This window comes from Peromyscus leucopus, chromosome 13, assembly GCF_004664715.2.
Source record: "Peromyscus leucopus breed LL Stock chromosome 13, UCI_PerLeu_2.1, whole genome shotgun sequence".
Classification (NCBI taxonomy): Eukaryota; Metazoa; Chordata; class Mammalia; order Rodentia; family Cricetidae; genus Peromyscus; species Peromyscus leucopus.
Window position 1 is genome coordinate 38040386 of NC_051074.1, and position 19839 is coordinate 38060224.

The 19839-nt window shown below is 47.9% G+C and overlaps 1 protein-coding gene across 3 annotated transcripts in view; it reads right to left on the reverse strand.

Annotated features, from left to right (window-relative positions):
- Nucleotides 1-7030: 7030 nt before the first annotated feature.
- The window catches only part of Stk36 (serine/threonine kinase 36), a 32368-nt gene continuing 19559 nt past the window's right edge, over nucleotides 7031-19839 (reverse strand). For 2 of the 3 annotated variants that reach the window (XM_037210260.1, XM_037210261.1), the window contains exons 15-27: nucleotides 17918-18068; nucleotides 17396-17523; nucleotides 16775-16879; nucleotides 16048-16146; nucleotides 15871-15959; nucleotides 15514-15577; nucleotides 15048-15158; nucleotides 12625-12699; nucleotides 11455-11626; nucleotides 11065-11212; nucleotides 10691-10838; nucleotides 9393-10139; nucleotides 8244-8387 (exon numbers count right to left, since the gene is read on the reverse strand). In XM_037210260.1, the coding sequence (XP_037066155.1) occupies nucleotides 8244-8387; nucleotides 9393-10139; nucleotides 10691-10838; nucleotides 11065-11212; nucleotides 11455-11626; nucleotides 12625-12699; nucleotides 15048-15158; nucleotides 15514-15577; nucleotides 15871-15959; nucleotides 16048-16146; nucleotides 16775-16879; nucleotides 17396-17523; nucleotides 17918-18068 (2181 nt within the window). Of the gene's footprint in view, nucleotides 8388-9392; nucleotides 10140-10690; nucleotides 10839-11064; nucleotides 11213-11454; nucleotides 11627-12624; nucleotides 12700-15047; nucleotides 15159-15513; nucleotides 15578-15870; nucleotides 15960-16047; nucleotides 16147-16774; nucleotides 16880-17395; nucleotides 17524-17917; nucleotides 18069-19839 lie in introns of all 3 variants that reach the window. The other variant, XM_028893068.2, reaches the window with a different exon arrangement.

Below are 19839 nucleotides of genomic sequence, written 5' to 3' on the forward strand. Positions count from 1 at the left end.
TGAGTTTAGGTGTAACCTAGGCTGGCTATGAACTTCTGATTCTCGTGGTTCAGCCTCCTATGTTCAGAGATCACAGGTGACGGCTATGCCTAGTGTGATGGCTATTCTTGCTTGTCAATTTGACTATATCTGAAATGATACAGTCACAACCCAGAAATGGAAGGCATACTGAGGATCCGGATCTTGAGTCTGGAAGGCCTATAGAAGGTTAGAAGACAACTCTCCGGAGTTGATTCTCTCCTGCCACACTGTGGATTGTAACTCAGGTGGTCAGGTGTGTGTGTGCACCAGTCCAACAGACTCTTTATGGGAAAAAAAAAAAGAAAGAAAGAAAATATAGGGCCGGGGAAATGGCTCAATGAGTAAAGTGCTCGCTGTGCAAGACTGAGGACGGACCTGAGCTTGGATCCACACACCCCGCATATAAGCTAGGCGTGGTGGTGCACGTCTGCAATCCCAGAACTCCCAAGATGGAGATTGGCAAATCCAGAAGCTTGCTGGCCAGCTGGTCTAGCAGAAACAGAAAGCTCTAGACTCAGAGAGAGAGAGTGTGTGTGTGTGAGAGAGAGAGAGAGAGAGAAAGAGAGAGAGAGAGAGAGAATGTGTGTGTGTGTGTGAGAGAGAGAGAGAGAGAGAGAGAGAGAGAGAGAGAGAGAGAGAGAGAGAGGAAGAGGAGGGGGAGGAGGAGGAGAGAGAGAGAGAGAAGCAATTGAGGGAGACATCCCAATGTCAACTCTATCTAACGTCTCTACAAATTCATGTGGATGAGTGTAGCCACATGCATGCACACACATATACACAACACATACAAATAAGAAAATATGGATAAGTGTGGTAGTGCTCATGATCCCAGTTCTTGGGAGGTAGAACCAGGAAGACATGGAATCCAAGTCCAACTGTGGCTATATATTGAGGTAATATGAGATCCTTATCTTCCAAAGAGAGGGGGCATGAATGTGTATGTGTCATATATGTGTGTGTGCGTATTTCCAGTAATATATATTATATCATAATATATATTTATTCTCTTCCAGTAATATATATTGTAATATATTTCCAGTAATATATATTATATTATAATATATATTTATTCTCTTCCAGTAATATATATTATAATATATTTCCAGTATATATATATACATATACATGTATGTGTGTGTATATATATATCTGACATTCTAATACATATCAACAAGTCTAATTGTGGGAAATTCTGCTGGTCAACTAACTGTTTCCTTTGATAAGATGTATCAGAAACTATTTTATATTGAGTAAGTGTGTGTGTGCACATATATGTGTTGATGTTCATGCATATCAGTGCCCAGTGTTTACATGGCTCTGACAAAGTCAAAACCTTATGCTCACACAGTAAGTACTTTTCACACCAAGGTTTCTCCAGTTTCTATATTTAGTCTTGTAAGACAGTCCATCGAATGTTCTCTCTTTTTTTGTGTGTATTTTTTTGGTTTTTTTGTTTGTATGTTTGGTTGTTTGGTTGGTTGGGTTTTTTTTTGTTTTTTGAGACAGGGTTTCTCCGTGTAGTTTTGGTGCCTGTCTTGGCTCTCGCTCTGTAGACCAGGCTGGCCTGAAACTCACAGGCCACCTGGCTCTGCCTCCCGAGTGCTGGGACTAAAGGCGTGCGCCACCACTGCCCGGCATGTCCATCGAATGTTCTCTTTAGCTCTCCATTTGAACAAACTGTGAGTAAGGAATACTGATGTAAGATGAAGTAGTTAATATTAAACTATTACTATTGTCATTTGGTACAGTACTGTAATTTTGTTAAAAGCAAACAGTCCTAATGTTAATACACACACCAAGTACTTAGAAGTATATTTATTTAAAATGCCTAAACAACAAAAAAAATGGTATCTGTTCAAGTGGTGATAATATGCATTAACCTACTATTGTGTGTATATGGTGTGTGTGTGTGTGTGTGTGTGTGTGTGTGTGTGTGTGTGTGTGTGTGTGACTCTCCACCTTATTTTTTTAGGCAGGGTCTCACTGAACCTGGAGCTGTTTTGGCTAGATGGGCAGGCCAGCAAAGCCAGAGGATTTGCCTGTCTCTGTCCCTGCAGTGCTCAGATTTCAGCAGCACTCCAAGCCCAGCTTTTACATGGGTCCTGGAATCATGTTTGTGAAGCAAGCACCTTACACACCGGAACCATTTCCCTAGTCCTCGGAGTAGTCCTTCCTAGAGCATAAGGTAAAGCACATTGCTCCTTTGTGTTTACCCCTCCCATTGATCCCGACAGCATTTATAAAAACTCTCAGCCAGGGAAGGTCTACGAAACCTGCACCTGCCCCATCGCTCCCTTCCTGCCTTCAATACCTTTTCCTACTCTCTTTTCTTTCTGAGACAGGGCCTCACCATATAGTCTAAGCTGGCTTCAAATTCACAGTCCTGCTTCTGCCTACCTAGTGATGGAATTAAAGGCACGCGTCGCCATGCATGGCTGCCTCTCCATCTTTGCTTTTTTGGTAAACTGGCTTCCTGAGAACTCCGGAGCATGGCAGCCATGGTTCAGTGTGGGGCCTTTGAGATGTCCTCGCTGCCTAGATCCTTCCCTGGTGCACTGTGCACTCCACTTCCTTCAAGGGCCCGCTCCGGTGCACCTTCCAGGTAAGAGCCCACCTGACCAGTCAGCTGAGTACTTTTTTTTTTTTTTCAATAAATTTATTTATCTTACATCCTGCCCGAACTTTCCCCTCTCTCTCCTTCCAGTCCCTCCCCACATCGTTCCTCTCTTCCCAATCCCCAATCCACTGCCTTTGTTTCTGTTTAAGAAAGGGCAGGTAGCTGGACAGTGGTGGTGCATGCCTTTGATCCCAGCACTGGGAAGACAGAGCCAGGTGGATCTTTGTGAGTTCAAGACCAGCCTGGTCTACAGAGCAAGATCCAGGACAGGCACCAAAACTACATGGAGAAATCCTGTCTGGAAAAAAAAAAAAAAAGCAAGAAAGAGAGAGAGAGAGACAGACAGAGAGAGAGAGAGAGAGAGAGAGAGAGAGAGAGAGAGAGAGAGAAGGAAGGAGAGAGAGAGAGAGAGAGAGAGAGAGAGAGAGAGAGAGAGAAAGAAAGAAAAGAAAGAAAGAAAGAAAGAAGAAGAAAAGAAAGAAAGAAAGTAAGTAAGTAGCCGGGCAGTGGTGGCCCACACCTTTAATCCCAGCACTTGGGAGGCAGAGGCAAGCAAATCTCTGTGAGTTCAAGGTCAGCCTGGACTACAGAGTGAGATCCAGGACAGGCTCCAAAGCTACACAGAGAAACCCTGTCTTGAAAAAAACGAAAACAAAAAACAAAAGGAGAAGAAATAGTAGTAGTAGTAGAAAGGGCAGGTCTCATGAGTATCAACAAAACACATGGCATATCAAGTTGCAGTAAAACTAAGCACCTCCCCATGTATTAAGACTGGGCAAGGGCTAGAGAGATGGCCCAGGGGTTAAGAGCACTGACTGCTCTTCCAGAGGACCCACATGGCAGCTCACAACTGTCTGTAATTCCAGTCCCAGGGGACCTGACACCCATGGCAAAAGACCAATGCACACTAAATAGAAATAATAAATTAAAATAAAAAAGACTGGGCAAGGCATCCCAGTATGAGTAGGGTCCCAAAAGCCAGCAAAAGAGTCAGAGACAGCCCCTGTCCCCATTGTTAGGAGTCCCACAAGAGGACCAAGCTACACAACTGTAACAGATACGCAGAGTGCCTAGGTCAGTCCCATGTAGGCTCCCTGGTTGTTGGTTCAGTCTCTGTGAGCACATGAGCCCAGGTTAGTTGATTCTGTGAGTTTTCTTGTGGTGTCCTTGACCCCTTTGGCTCCTACAATCCTTTCTCCCTCTCTTCTGCAAGATTCCCTGAACTCAGCCGGGCGTTGGTGGCGCACGCCTTTAATCCCAGCACTCGGGAAGGCAGAGCCAGGCGGATCTGTGAGTTCGAGGCCAGCCTGGGCTACCAAATGAGCCCTGTCTCGAAAAAAAATCAAAAAAAAAAAAAAAAAAAAAAAAAAAAAAAAGGATTCCCTGAACTCCACCTAATGTTTGGCTGTGGGTCTGCATGTTTCCATCAGTTGCTGGATGATGTCTCTCTCATGACAACTGAACTAGGTACCAATCTGGTCAAAGGAGATGGCCAGTTTAGGCTATGTATGTATCTGCTATTGCTAGGAGTCTAAGCTAGGGTCTTCCTTGTAGATTCCTAGGATAATGCAGACTATTGGGGTCCAGCCCCTCGATAGCCTTCACCCAGGGTTCCAGAAGAGAAACTACTCAGATTAATCTGAGGAGTCACTAATGAATCTATGTACACAATATTCTTTTTTTGTTGTTGGTTTTGTTTGTTTGTTTGTTTTTCGAGATAGGGTTTCTCTGTGTAGTTTTGGTGCCTGTCCTGGATCTCGCTGTAGCCCAGGCTGGCCTCGAACTCACAGAGATCCGCCTGGCTCTGCCTCCCGAGTGCTGGGATTAAGGGTGTGCACCACCGCCGCTCAGCATACATGTTATTCTTTAGTCCATACACTTTATTCTTCTATGGCTTCTATTTTGCTCTCTCAGCTCCTTTCTTGCCTGATTTCTCTCTACATTTATATGCTGTTCCCCCTATGCGCTATCTTAATCCCTTCATCTAATTCTGCCCCATCTAGGTTCGCAACCATCTAGTTCTTTCCCATCTTAGCTCCTCCTCATCCTTAGTCCCTCTCTATAATCTTCTACGTTCCCTCTCTCATTCTTTGCCATCCAGCTCTTTCCCATCTCCTTAGTTCTTCCTGTCTTATTCTCACCCACCTAGTTCTTCCCCATCTGGCTCTTCCTCGTCTTCCATGTCTTTCCTCTAGTATTCTCTTCTAGCCCTCCAACCGAGTTCTTCTCTAATCTAGTTCTCCCCCATCTCAGTTCGTTCCTCTCCAGTTCTTACCCATCTAGTTCTTCCATTCTCTTTTTTCTTCTCTGTCTTTCCTCTGAAAATAAAACTGCCTTTTATCCCTTTGGTCCTTCTCTCTCCAAGCTATCTCTGCTCCTCACAGGAGTCCTGGCAGGGTGGGGGAAGTGTGCTTGGTCGCTAGGCAACTTGGCTATCCAACAGCTAGATGTACCTGTAAGTAGGAACCCTTTAGTTCTGAGTTAATTGTTAAGGGTGGATCTAAAACTAGAGATAAGACTTTGGAAAGGAGAAAGCTAAGCTTAATTAGCACATCCGCCAGGCCTTCTCAAACAGTCTGGATGCTTAAGTCTGTTTTTAGAAAGTACAGAGGTTCTCTGGAGATGGTCCTGGCCAGATGCTGCTAATGACGATAATTACAGAAAGGCCTGAAATTAGGGATCCTGGCTGTGTTACTGCTCAGAAGGTTATCTAAATATTCCTTTAGTAGAGGGGAAATGGTACCCAATAAATGGTGGAAAAGCTACAATAGCACATGAGAAATTCATAGCAGGAAACAACTAATAACCAAAAGCCAATATCACCAAGACTCCTTGAGCCTCAGCTTGACCTCTGGAATGGCCTTGGCTTCTTCCAGGTATTAGCTTATCGTAGCTGAAATCCCACTTCATATACTTTTCCAGCTTGCAGCACTGGGAGATCCCCTTGCGCCAGGTTTTTACCTGACCCCAAAATGCATCCCTCCTTCCAGAAGTCTCTTTCAGTTCTCCCCCCACCCCAACCTGATCATGTTCAACTTGGACAGCCACTTTGGAAGTCAGTGTGGCAGTTTCTCAGAAAATCAGGAATCAACCTACCACAAGACCCAGCGATACTCTTGGGCATATATCCACAGGAGGCTCAACCATACCACAAGGACACTCACTTGACTATGTTCATAGCAGCACTATTTGTAATAGCCAGAACCTGGAAACAACCTAGATGTCCCTCAACTGAGAAATGGATAAAGCAAATGTGGTATATTTACACAATGGAGTATTACTCAGTTGTTAAAAACAAGGACACCAGGAAATTGGAAGACAAATGGATGGAACTAGAAAAAAATCATCCTGAGTGAGGTAACCCAGACCGAGAAAGACAAACATGGCATGTACTCCCTCATAAGTGGATATTAGCTGTAAAATAAAGAATAACCATGCTACAATGCACAGCCCCAGACCAGAGAGGCTAGGTAACAAGGATGGTTCATGGGGAGGACACCCAGATCTCCGTAGGAAAGGAAATAGATTTTATGAATGGACTGAGGGCAGATGGGGATGGGAACATGAGTGATCAGCTTAGTACTTCTTAAACCCTTTTCTCTGCTTTCTTTTTAAATTCTAGAGGTTTTGTTTGTATGGTTGGTTTTTGGGTTTTTTGTTGTTTTGTTTGTTTTTTCTTTTCTTTTCTTTCTTTTTTTTTTTTTTTTGTGAGACAGGGTTTTTTCTGTGTAGCTTTGGAGCCTGTCCTGATCTTGCTCTGTAGACCAGGCTGGCCTTGAACTCACAGAGATCCGCCTGACTCTGCTTCCTGAGTATGCTACCACCGCCCAGCTCCAGAGCATTTTTAGAATCATCTTTCTATGTAGTTTATCTAATTTACTCACTTTGTGAGACTGGCTGTGTTCAGGCTGGTCTTAGACTCCTGAGAATGTGATCCTCCTGCTTCAGTCTCTTTGGTAGTTGCCGACCCACCCACCTTCAGTACACTTATTTCAATAAGTTCCCTGTTTTTTTTTCCCCGACCAAAATAGAAACTGTGACAGGCACAGTTATCTAGTACACAGGAAGGGTGTGTGTGTGTGTGTGTGTGTGTGTGTGTGTGTGTGTGTTCTGAATTAAAATAATATGGAGAGCAGGAAATTAAGGAGGGTCTTACTTTTGCTCAAGTGTAACTAAATACAGTGGATAATGAGAAAACTCCTTATAAAATACGGATAATCAGCCGGGCAGTGGTGGCGCACGCTTTATAGCACTCGGAGCAGAGCCAGCGGATCTCTGTGAGTCGAGGCAGTGGCTACAAGTGAGTCAGGAAAGCAAAACGCAGAGAAACCCTGTCTCGAAAAAAGAAGAAAAAAAAAAAAAAAAAATAAAATACGGATAATCACACTCATCTTTCATTTCTTACAAACTTTAATCAAGGAAGGACAGAAAGACACCTTTCTTCCCCCTCCCTTTTCTGCTGAGGACTGAACCCAAAACCTCATGTATAGGCAGGAGCACTCACCACTGAGCCACATGAAGAGGACTCTCCCGATTGACTGGATGGAGAAAGCAGGGCCCTGGAAGCTTGTCTTGGTTAAGCTTCCTAATACACACACACAGTTAGATTCTAACTAATGTGCTGCCAAACACCCATTCTGGTAAATTGGAGTGTCCAGGTACATTCGATTTTAACTGATGAGACTGTCACTCTTTTCTGGCAAATCCCACAGTCTCCATAAACAACCACTCCACCAAGGCAGCTAGGATTCCATATACATTGACACGGTGCTAAATATGACAACGACTGTATTATCGTCTCAAAGCACCCTGATTTACCTCTGTAGTCCCATTCTTCTCTGTATCAGCTCCACTGGCCTTGCCTTGAAAAGTATAAACAATTCTCCAAACCAAGATCTTGTGTGAACAGGGTCACAGGGCGTCCAATGTCACAGAGACACTAGAAGAGGGATGGAGTCGCCTGACCCCTTACCTTGGGAGTTTCACATAGGGTGAGGCACATTTTTCAGTAAGTGTTTACAAACAGAACACACACAGACACACAGACGCACACGCGTGCGCGCGTACACACACACACACACACACACACACACACACACACACACACACACACACGTACTTCCCACCCATAGAAGGCTGAGGAACCGCAACAACAGAGGTGATGACATTTATCCCCACAGGCTAGAGCTGAGACAGAGACCAGTGTACGTAAAGCAAAAATAGCTAGACAGATCACAGGAGATCCAGAAGGGAAGAGATCCAGCAAGGCAGACGTGTTTTCCTAAGGCCTGGGTGGGTGGCATGGTCCTGGGGTTGAAGGCACATTCCTGGAGCAAGACCCCTGCACGTAGGAAGGAAGGAATTTTCTCTGGCACCAACAGTGATGATGAAGTTTACTGATTCAAATCATCATGAATCTAGGGAAAGGAAGGAGCTTTAATATGAAAATCTCTTCTAGTTTCTTGCTCACAGGGGAGTTGGCAGCTTATCACTCTTTTTCAGTCTCTCCAGCTCTCAGCTGAGTCAGTAGCTTGGGTAGGAGAATAAGAAAGACTTGGCAACGGAAGGGTAGTGAAGGCTGGAAGAAGAGCCCCAGGAGTCGGGGTCACGTGCTGTGGGTTGGCCTCAGGAGGTGGATGAGTTTCCTGCAATGTCTGGCAGAGGCAGGCCTGGTGCTGCTATTCGGCAGTAACTGGTTCCCCAAAGAGAGCAAGGCTAATTTCTCACTGGCACCCAGGGACACCAGCACCTGTGGGATAGGAAGCAAATGGCAGAATATGATGTAAGGGTGAGAAATGGTGGTGTTGGCACATGCAAGGGATTCCCCTTTAACCAAGAAAAGAGAAATGGCCTTCTGGGGACTTGGGATAGGCTGATCAGAACAAGAAATCTCAAGAGCTATGAATCAATAAGACCCAGGTATGTATTTGCACTCTCTTTGGTACTGGCCATAAAATCGATGCACCAGGTGACCCAGTTACTTGTCCCTGGTAAGAGGTTACGGAAAGCAGCAGTAACTGACAGGAAGCCTGAACATCTGCTTCCCAGTGGGTCCCGCATCTCCGACCAAGCATCTCTTTTGTGGTTTCCCCACATGGATTGTGGGAAACTCTTTTAGTGCCTGCACCACCCTGTCAATGCCTGTGGTTCTAATGCCACCACACTGACGGATTCTGCTCTGTGATCTCTCAGATGTGTGACTCCCCTGAGTTCCTTAGAGACTCAACAGTAAACAGAAGAAGCAAACTAAGATAGTATTGGATGAGTATAGCTCTAGACCCAGATTGGTGAGTTCAAAAGTCAGTCTCACCCTGCAGCACTGTAACTTGGACAAGTCACTAAATTATTTATGCTTCCGTTTCCTCACCTACAAAATGAGTGTAATAACAGCTTAAACTAGATAATCCAGGTGAAATGCTTAGCGCCGCACTAAAAACGAAAGCAGTTGGCAGCTTCATGGCCTCAGTATCTTCTGGTTTCCCCATCTCCCTTCTGTTTTGTGTCTGGAAGAGACAAGCTATGATTCTTGGGATCTCAGGCATGTCCTAGCCCAGGGGAGCCTTCCAGATCCCTTCCCTTCTCTAGGGTGGGAGAGGGAAAAAGAGAAAGCCATCTCCAACGTACTGTCTTTGAGTTTCTTACACCCAGACAGGGCCATATTGGCATTTCTAGGTGTTGTAGGTCCTCACAAACTACACCAGAGAAATGCTGTAGGGCCTTTGGTCATCATGGCTCCTGAGGCCCGTGGCTTTACCTGATGAATACAGGACTCTTGTCGGAGGCTCCGAAGAGCGATGAGGGCGGCCTCCTTGACAGCTGGCTGAGGGTCTCCACATGCCATTTCTAGGAGCCGCTGGGGTACTTGGCACTGTAATAGCTCCTTGCCCAGTCCTTCGGGTCCCAGATTGCCCAGAGCTGATGCAACATTGCGCCGGATACCATCCTGAGGATCTCCAAGCAGCTGGGTCAAACTGGGCACTGCAGCTGCCAGGGCAGGTCCCAAGGGACCAGCCTGGTAGGCCGCATTGCCCACAGCAAAGCTGGCACCGCGTCGCACGGCAGGGTCCTTGTCTCCAAGTCCTAGCAGCAGAAGGCTGAGCAGTCCTGTCTGGCTCTGCAGTGCCCCACGTAGGGCCATGCTGTGCTGTAACAAGTGTCCCAGAAGCCCATAAGTACGCACCCGCACGGTGTTCTCTGAGTGGCCCAGGAGGCTACGCAATGGCCGATAGGATTCATCAGAGCCAGCCAGGAGCTCCTGGACAAAGGACAAGTGGCTGGGGGATAGAACCCGGGCTGTGTGGGTCAGCAGGGACAGAAGGTCAGAAATCATGAAGGGCTGGTCACTCAGTAGAACAATAGAGAGGAAGGAGATGATGGTCCTGGAAGAGGTAGCCACTGTGTCCACAAACTGCTTGAGAGAGGTGGGATCCATGAGGGCCAGGCGTGTAAGCAGACCAATGGGCAGCTCTGCTTGTAACAACGGAAGGTGGTGGCAGCAGACCTGGGAGGAATCAGAGTTTGGTGAACGAGTCCAGGAGAGGAAGAGGAACATCGCAATGTGGGAGGGGGGAAGGGGGGGATGGGATGGACAAGAGAGACATATCGAGCCAAGGAGAGAACTGTCCCGGCAGCAGAACCTCACCCCACAGTACAACCCATGAAACCCATGTGGAGCTCGAGAGCAGGACCTTTCTACATTCACACCTGGCTCTGCAAGGGCACAATTTTCTGCCTCCGGAGACCCAAGGAATACTGCCAAAGAATGCCAGGGCAGTAATTCCTGACCAAGGAGCTAAGCTACAGTGCCTGGCCTCCTGACTGAGTTCCAACAGAACCAGACGAGAGGCCAGTGGACGGGGAAGACCTTAGCCCAGCTTCAGCTGCATGTCTCTGGGTCTGAGTACTGCCTCCACTCTAACACTTCGGTCAAGCTAGAGGCCCTACTCTTTGAGGGCCTAGGAGAGCCCTAGAGCTACTGGGATGTGAGTCAGAAGATACAACACTGGCCATCTTCCTTTCCCACCATGGCACCTGAATAACTCCGTTAAGTACCTGCAGCAGGCAGATTGCAACTTCTGAGTCCCTGAGGTCGGCCAAGATGCCTACAAGGAGGTCAGCATCCACATCCAGGGCAAAAGGGAAGCAAAGCAGCTGGCACACGGAGAGGACCACGACAGGGAGGAACTCGGGCCCCTGAGGCCTAGGAAGGGAGCAAACCGGGGACCCTTTATGACTCTTCCCTCCCTCATGTCCACTCTCCCAGCCCTGCTCTCCCAATCTCCGCAACTCCTCAGGTTCCCAGCCTGATTCTTACCCCACTTGTAGCCTTACAGCTCAAGCTCTCAGCTCCTTCTCTCCTGCCCCCACCTCTACTTCCCCTTGCTGGCTCTGACTCTGAGTCTCCTGTTTTCCCAGCTCAGACTCACGCTTGGCTCAGGTGATGCAAGAAGCTGGGGGAAAGGAGGTGCTTCAGGGTCAACATGAGGATGCTTCCATGCTGGGACAGGTGGCTCAGGCATAACTGGGGCTCCTGGGTGAAGACGGCCATGGCCAGGCTCAGCAAGGCTGCCATGCCTGAAGACAACAGAGAACGCAGGCCTCGTGAAGCAAGCAAGATGCCCAGCTGCCCCGGTCACCCAAGGATCCCATAACCTGTCTGGTCCTTCCTGTCCCCCATTGGTAGGCAGGTCCATTATCGTCTCCGACACCCACTCTGCACATAGTCGGGGTACTTATCTGTGGGCTAACCCAGTTCTAAGCTGCCTCCTTTTGAAAAGAGACCTCTACAAACAGAGCTATGCTAAGAGAGAGATCACCTTGGGGTGAAATCAGTGTCCAGTCTGGCTCTAGGCTGGGCGGACTTGATAGTGACAGATCGTCTTCCTGTACAGTCACCTCCTCAGGTAGCCTCAGGGCCATGGAAAAGCGGTGCCACAGAATGGTCCACACCTCGGAAGCAGCCACGTCCCTGGTCAGGCCAGGCTTCCCCTGTTGGAGAGGAGGATATGCAGAAGTCAGGGGTCCAAACTCCTCTGGTCATCTCTGCCCCTAACCATACAGGGAAGCAGAGTCACTGAAATCATTCCTGCTGTCTTCCTGCATGACATTTCTGTATTTTCCTCCCTTTCCTTGCCCATTTCCCCCTTATCATTCCTCCTTCCCTCCCTCCTTCTTTGTAGAAAATGAAATCTTATTAGGTATTCAGGCTACCCTCACATTTATGATCCTCCTGCCTCAGCCTCTCAACCCTAGGACTGTTAGTCTACCACACCCAGCTTATGTTCCTTTCCTATTGTGACTTAACCCCATCTCTCAACCTACGAATGTGCCCATTGAAAGCCAGGAAATTATCCTTTTCAGATCAGCTCATGTCAAGGCCAAGTTGTGTACAAGTTTTTTGTTTGTTTTTTGTTTTGTTTTGTTTTTTGGTATGTTGAGACAGGATCTTATGTACTTCAAGATAGTTTCAAACTCACTAAGTGGCCAAGGCTGGCCTGGAACTACTTGATCCTCCTACCTCTGAGTGAAGAAAAATTGTATCTATACAACAATAATAAAAATCCATAAACCAGGCTGGGTGGTGGTGGCGCACACCTTTAATCCCAGCACTCAGGAGGCAGAGGCAGGTGGATCTCTGTGAGTTCGAGGCCAGCCTGGTCTCCAAAGCGAGGTCCAGGACAGACTCCAAAGCTACACAGAGAAACCCTGTCTTGAAAAACCAAAAAAAAATCCATAAACCCAAACCCCAAATCCAGATCCCAGTGAAGCTGCTTTTCTCCCCAGATCCCTGGGGCAACACAGCTGAACAGCTCACTTCAGTGTCCTGTTGAGGGTGGCAGTCGGCATGGGGATCAGGCTAGTATAGTTAACAGCAGTGTGAGGGGATAGGCAAGCATGGGCTGCTTCTTCATTTCTGTCATCCAGTGGCTCCGAAACAGGCCCAGTTCACCTCTCTGCTTCTCACCTATCTCCCGGCACACCTGTACCTGAATAAGGAGCTGGAGCAGAAGGATGAGGAGACCATCATAGAAGCCACAGCTGCACGGTGGAGTCAGCCGGACCTGTTGGAGAGAGGCATGAGGACCACAGATACTCAAGAGGGACGGGGCAGCTACCCAGACCAGGCTCCCAGCACCTAGTGGGGAGAAAACTCTCCTCCCTGGCCTGGCAGAGTGGGACAAGTTTTGGATTTAGGAATTTTGGTTCTTGCCTGTTCTTTCATCATGTTCCTAAAGACACACTGTCTAGTAGATAAGCTTGGGTCCAACAACAATTCCAGCTTAGGAAAATGTTAAACAAGAAGTCAGGTACACGGTTGAATGTGCCTAACCGCACCTCCTAGAGGCAGGAGACACGGGCAACATTTTAAAGGCAGGGCTGGAATGTAACTCAATGGCAGGGCATTTGCCAAGGTTGTGCCAGGCGGCGAGTTCAATCTCTAGCACTCCAAAATAAGCATATACAAATTTAAAGACAGAAAAGGGGAGCGGCAGTAGAAAGGCAGGGCGTCCTAAGTGCAGAACACAGCATACAGAAGAGCTGGCAGGCGTAAGAGTTCAGAGTGAACTCTGGAAATGAGTGACAGCTCTAGAGCCCATCGGCATCAGACAGGCCGTGACAGTCTAGAGCAGTGGTGCTCAACCTTCCTGATGCTGTGACCCTTTAATACAGTTCCTCAGGATGTGGTGACCCCCCCCAACATAAAATTATTTTGTTGCTACTCCATAACTGCAATTTTGCTACTGTTATGAATCAGAATGTAAACAAAGGGGTCGCGATCTACAGGTTGAGAATGGCTGGTCTACAGCCTGAACTGTTTCCTATAAGCAGTGGGAAGCCAATAAAGAGTTACACAGAATGACTTATCTCCACATTAGCAAAGTTTTGTAAAACACCACATTCACTGCTTTATTGTCAGAATTTAAAATAGTGCAAAACACTCAACATATAATTCTACGTTCAAAAAACATTGATTGAATGGATGGCCATATTTTCCCCTTAAAAAGCTCGCTCTCAGGGCTGGAGAGATGACTCAGAGGTTAAGAGCACTGGCTGCTCTTTCAGAGGTCCTGAGTTCAATTCCCAGCAACCACATGGTGCCTCACAGCTGTCTGTAATGAGATCTGGTGCCCTCTTCTGGTATACAGACAGACTGTATACATAATAAATAAATCTTTAAAAAAAAAAAAAAAAAAAGCTCACTCTCATGGCAGTGAAGGGAACAAATAACAGAGGAGGAATCCTGGAGTAGGCAAGAGAGCAGGAGAGACTTAACGCACAAATAAACTAAGGCAGGCAGGTCAGTGATGGTGCCACAGAGCACAGACTTAGAGTTAACTCTAAAGTGGAATACAGGGCCCAAGGAACCATCTGCATGGGTAATCGGAGGAGGAGCTTCTGGGTGAATGTTAGTGCCTTAGCTAGAGATACAATCCCTCTGAAGGTCAGCGTCCTCAAGGACAAGCAGGTGACTATTACTACATTTGCTGTGTCTAATCTTCCAAGTATGTTTGTGGGGGATGTGATATGTTGTAAAGTACAAAATTCTCTCTCTATATAAAAGGATGACAATTATATGAATATGAAGTCTATCCTTTTCCAAAATGAGGGAGATAAGAGTTCCAAATGTGGGGGGGGGGCGGGCGGGGTTACTTTTGCCAGGCGGTGGTGGCACACATCTTTAGTCCCAGCACTCAGGAGGCAGAGGCAGGTGGATCTCTGTGAGTTCAAGGACAGCCTGGTCTACACATTGAGTTTCAAAACAGCTAGGACTACACAGAGAAACCCTGCCTTGAAAAAACAGGAGAGAGAGAGAGGGAGGGAGGGAGGGAGAGAGAGAGAGCGCCAAAGGGCCTGAAAAGCAAACCAGGAGGCCACATAATGGCCTGGGTTCCTGAAGAACACATAGGGTATCAGCCACTTCTCCATGTTCATTAAGGAGAAAAAGCAGGAAAGGCAGAGTGGACATGGTGGGAGAAGGGATGAGGTAAAGTATCAGAAGACTTCAGCCATAAGAGCATGTGCTCCTGGAGGGGACTGAAGCAGGTCGGGAACCTCTCCCTCAGATAACTGGACAAGGGGAACCTCTCCCTCAGATAACTGGACAAGGGGAACCTCTCCCTCAGATAACTGGACAAGGGGAACCTCTCCCTCAGATAACTGGGCAGCTTCCTTTCTTTCCCTCCCTGCCTCCATCTTTGAAAGTTCTGAATCAGAAAAGAGGCCCTGCTCAGCCTTGGCTTGGGCAGTCCACTGTCTGGAGACAAAGGACAAAAAAAGGGGCTTCTTGACTCCTTTTCCATTCTGCAGTTTCCTTCAGGCTCACTGGACTTGGTCTTTCCCCAGGAGAGGACTCAGTCCCGGTGTTGGACTCAGAGGAAGCATGTCTGGACCTTCCCCAGCACCTCACCTCTGCAGGGGCAGACAGGGCATGTGCAGCTGCAGCAATCCATTCCTGGGGCTGGAGGTCAAAGGTCACCCCTTGCTGACCAAGTTGGCCTAAGAGACAGGCTGCTGCATTCTGTGAGAAAGGTAGAGGAAGAGATGGACCCTGCATCTGAATGGTAGGCAGGACATGACAAAGTGCTTGTAGAAACAGCAGCAAACGGGGCTGGAGAGACGGCTTAGTTTTTAAGAGCACTGGCTGCTCTTCCAGAGGTCCTGAGTTCAATTCCCAGCACCCACATGGTGGCTCACAGCCATCTGTAATGAGATCTGGCGCCCTCTTCTGGCCTGCAGTCATACATGCAGGCAGAACAGGCAGAACACTATACATAATAAATAAACCTTAAAAAAAAATAGCTGCAAACAGAGCAATGGCCGCCTGGTCCCATAGGGTCAGAAGCAGGGGTGAAAGGAGAAGGCCGAAGACTCACCACAAGAGAGACGACGTGTGAGCGGGTGAAGAGAGTAGCAACCTCACTGCCCAGCTTCTCCAACCTGGAACGGAGAGATACAGTGGAGGGTCCCAACGGCTGCTAAGGGTCCTTCCCTCTCCCTGCATGTCTACTTCCAAGGCCCAGAGGTGATGGGAATCCAGGCCTGTTCTTTATAGAGAAATGTCACTCTCTCTGTCTCAGCCCCTTGTAGGAAAAGGCCAAGAAAGGGGTGCTATTCCCTATGTGTCAGGGATAGCTCTGTGGGAAGGAGACTTTAGCGGAGACCTGACTTTATGACTCACCCAGAAGACCTGACTTTATGACTCACCCAGAAGACCTGACTTTATGACTCACCCAGAAGGCAGATCTTGGAGCCGAAAGACAAGAAGGGACAGGAGGTAGAGTGCCACCTCGGTGGACTCTTCCCAATCGGCTACTTTTACCTACAAAGGAAGCCTGAGCTATGAGAACAACTTCTGGGTGAGATGGACCACCAGGAGGTACCCAAGCATGCTGGTATCCCTGGCTTACCTTGCCCTGGACCAGCATCAACAGTGACTCCAAGGCCAGGGGCTCTTGCCCCAGAATCTGGCACAGGCGTTCACTGATATAGCAGCAAGAATAGAGAACCTAGGCAAGTCGGAAAGCGCCTGTCAGTGCACAGAGCAGCCCTGGGCTCCTACAGTGGAAGGCTCCGCTGAAAAGCAGGCAAGCCTCTCAGTAGAGCTGCTGTCCACACATGGGGGCTGTGACCATTTTGACTGTCCATATGACTGGAGTGAGAAGAGCCTAAGTCAAGCACACCTCGGAGTGTTTCTGTGAGGGCCTTTCCAAAGCTGGGGGGAACCCGTCCTGAATGTGCATGGCACCATCCCACAGGCTGGGGCCTGGATGGAATGAAAGGGGGGAAGAAAAATCCAGACACTCCTGCATCACGCGTATTCTTTCTCTCTGCTTCCTGGATACCACCATGAGGACCGTCCTGCTCTTCTCAGCCACGCCCCCACGCCCCCCCATGAAACTTTTCTCCTCTATGAGTTCTGCCTGACTCAGAACTCACTATGTAGACCAGGCTGGCCTCAAACTTGCAGAGCTCAGCCTCCCTCTGCCTCCTGAGTGCTGGAATTAAAACAAGCATCACCATGCCCAGCTATGGATAATTTCTCTTTTTCTCTCTCCCTCCCTCTTTCCTCCCCTCCCTCCCTTTCCTGGGAGTTAAAAGAAACCTGAAGTGTTGGGAACTGTGGGAGTGGAGTACCTTGAGAAGGTGGAGACATAGGATATGATGCCGCAGACCAGAGACAAGGGATGGCCTCAGTTGGCTACTGTCCTCAGTCAGCTGATTGGCCAAATGCCAAGAGACCTACGGAGACATGCACGACTCTATCCCATCTCCCTTATTCCACGTCATTCCTCACACATCTTCAATTGGCCAGAACGCAGACTCTTGCTAGCCCCTCTTAGGTTCACTGGAAATCTCAGGCCCCATTCTATTCCCGGTCGCCATGGCCAGTGGAGAACTGATCCTGCCTGAGTTCGGTCTTAATGTAGGCAGGTATAAAGGAAAGAGTTAGTGAGCAACAAAATAGGGAAGGAAGCTCAATCTGAGTGCCCCCGGGCCCTGGCGAGACATCATGGCTTCCAGTTGGCTGCCCTATCTCCTGGGCAGTTACTGCTGAGTCAGGTTGCCAACCCTCTGGAATTCTAGCCATCCTATGGTGAACAAGTGGCCCAGACCAGCGTGGGAGTGTCTGTTTCTGGAAATCCGGAGCAAGGAGAAGCCCAAAGCTTATTTTTCTGTCTCTCGACAGCAACTATGGCCCGCCTCCCCGGGTCCCAAGTTGCAGGGAAGAAAGGAGCAAGACTTTGTGTCTCGGACCTGTTCCTTGGCGTCCCAACAGCTCGGCAGCCCCACAGGAGCGGTACACATGGCTGCCAGGGCAGAAGAAATAGCTCCAGGGATATCTTCACACTGCTCCCGAAGTGGCTGGGTCACTTGTGGGGCTCCTGTGGAGAGAGGGAAAGCATACTGGTAAGGTCTGGTTGTTTCTCACAGATTCCCCCAGTTGGTCTTTTAGGATTTGTTTTGTTTTGTTTTGTCTTGCTTTGCTTTTTGGCTTTTTGAAACAGGGTCTCATTATGTCCCAGGCAAGCCTTAAACTATGAAGCTGAAGATAACTTTGAACTTGATCCCGCTTCCTCTGCCTCCGGAGTGCTGGGATTACACGCATGTGCCATCAAGCCAGGGCTTCATCCAGGCTGGGCAAGCACTCTACCACATGAGCTACATCCCCAAGCCCAATTTACACTTTTTGAGCACCTGCCAAGTTCCAGGCACCATTCTAGATGATGGAAGCAGGAAGGACATAGACAGATCCTTGGAACAAGAAGTTGGGCTCACCTGGGGGGGTGTGGAACGCAAGCTGAGGGACTGTCAGGCCATGAAGGAGCCCGTCTAACACAGCGCGCTGGCTGGTCAACAGGCTGGAGTAAAAGGCATTGGAGATGGCCCGGCTGTTCCCGTCCACAGCTTCACACAGGACAGCAAAGCACTGAAGGGGAAAAGAGTGGAGGGCATCAGAAAACTGACTGGGCCTTAGTGAGAGCCAGGAATACCCCAGGAACCCAGGAAAGGAGTTAAAAGGCCAGAGGACAGTGGTCTAACCTAAAAATTCTTTTCGGGGAAAATGCACCCACAGTCTTCCTGGATGACAGTGAGGAGGATTTGGGGATGAATCTTTCCCTTTCTCCATTTCCCTCCCACCACCTCTCTCTCCTCTCTCTCCTCTCTCTCTCTCTCTCTCTCTCTCTCTCTCTCTCTCTCTCTCTCTCCTGGGATTCAACCCCTTACACACACTCTTACATCTGTCCAACCAACCCTTCTATTTTCTCATCAGCATCTCCCTAGATGATGTTTCTAAAAATGTGGAACAAGGGTATAATAATTCAGAAATTCAGGAGGAGAGACAGTTATTCCAAACTCCTCATTGCGCTCAGTCCTCAACGACATGACAGATGTTGTCCAATAACACCAGTGACTGACTACTGGTCGAAATTAATCTAGACATTCAGAGCATTCTGACTTGAAAGAATGAACACAAAAATAGAATCTCAAATGATGAAAATGTGAATGGACTGTTACCTGGAGGCCGGAAATTATCCCAATTGCTAGTTTCAACAACAATTATACAATCATTTTCCTGGGACGTGAGTGTCTGTGTCCTCCCTGACCAGTGACAACTCAGCTGTTTTCTCATTCAATCCCCCACTCTCCTGCCCTTAGCTTAGGGTACGAGAAAGAGGATTTGAGTTCATGAGGTTTTAGCGTAAACAAGACTGGAGAATATTAGCTGATCTGCAGGATGCTTCATCTTTTTCTGTTGCTTTTTGTTTGTTCTGTGTTCAAGACAGGGTCTCACTATGTAGCCCTAGATGTCTCAACTATATGTAGACCAGGCTGGCCTGGAACTCAGAGATCCATCTGCCTCTGCCTCCCCAGTGCTGGGATTAAGGGCATGTGCCACAATGCCTCGCTTTTTAAAAATATATTTATTTATTTTAAGACACTTATATTTATGGTCCCTGATATATGCCAAACTACTGAATGCCTCTGCATTTTACATATGGTGCTCTTTCTATCTAGAGTGGTCTGTCTCCTTCCCTGACCCACCCAAGCTGGCAAGCGGTTATGCATCTATCTATCTATCTATCTATCTATCTATCTATCTATCTATCTATCTATTTATTTATCTATTTGGTTTTTTGAGACAGGGTTTTATTGTGTTGTGCAGCCCTGGCTGTCCTGGATCTCACTCTGTAGCCCAGGCTGGCCTCAAACTCACAGAGATCCACCTGCCTCTGCCCCCCCCCCCCCCCCCCCCCAGTGCTGGGATTAAAGGCGTGCGCTACTACGACTTCAGTCTTCACAATTTCTTTGAGGACTCTCCATGCAGAGCTAATGGCATCTTCTTTGGTGGTACCTCTGCACCAAGTACAAAGTTTGAACGAAGTTCTCACTTTCTCTACTTGGCTCATTTTTTTTTTTCCAAGACAGGGTTTCTCTGTGTAGTCCTGGCTGTCCTGGAACTCACTATGTAGACCAGGCTGGCCTCAAACTCAGAGATCTGCCTGGCTCTGCCTCCTGAGTGCTGGGACTAAATAAAAGCATGTGCCACTACAACCGGCCCTACTTGAGGATCTTTAGTCTCCTCAAGATGGAGCCTCTGTTACTCATGTGGCATATGGCACATGGTGAGACGTCAATAACATCTGTTGTAGTAACATAATCATAAGAAAGGCACTGGGAGAAACACAGGAAAAAAT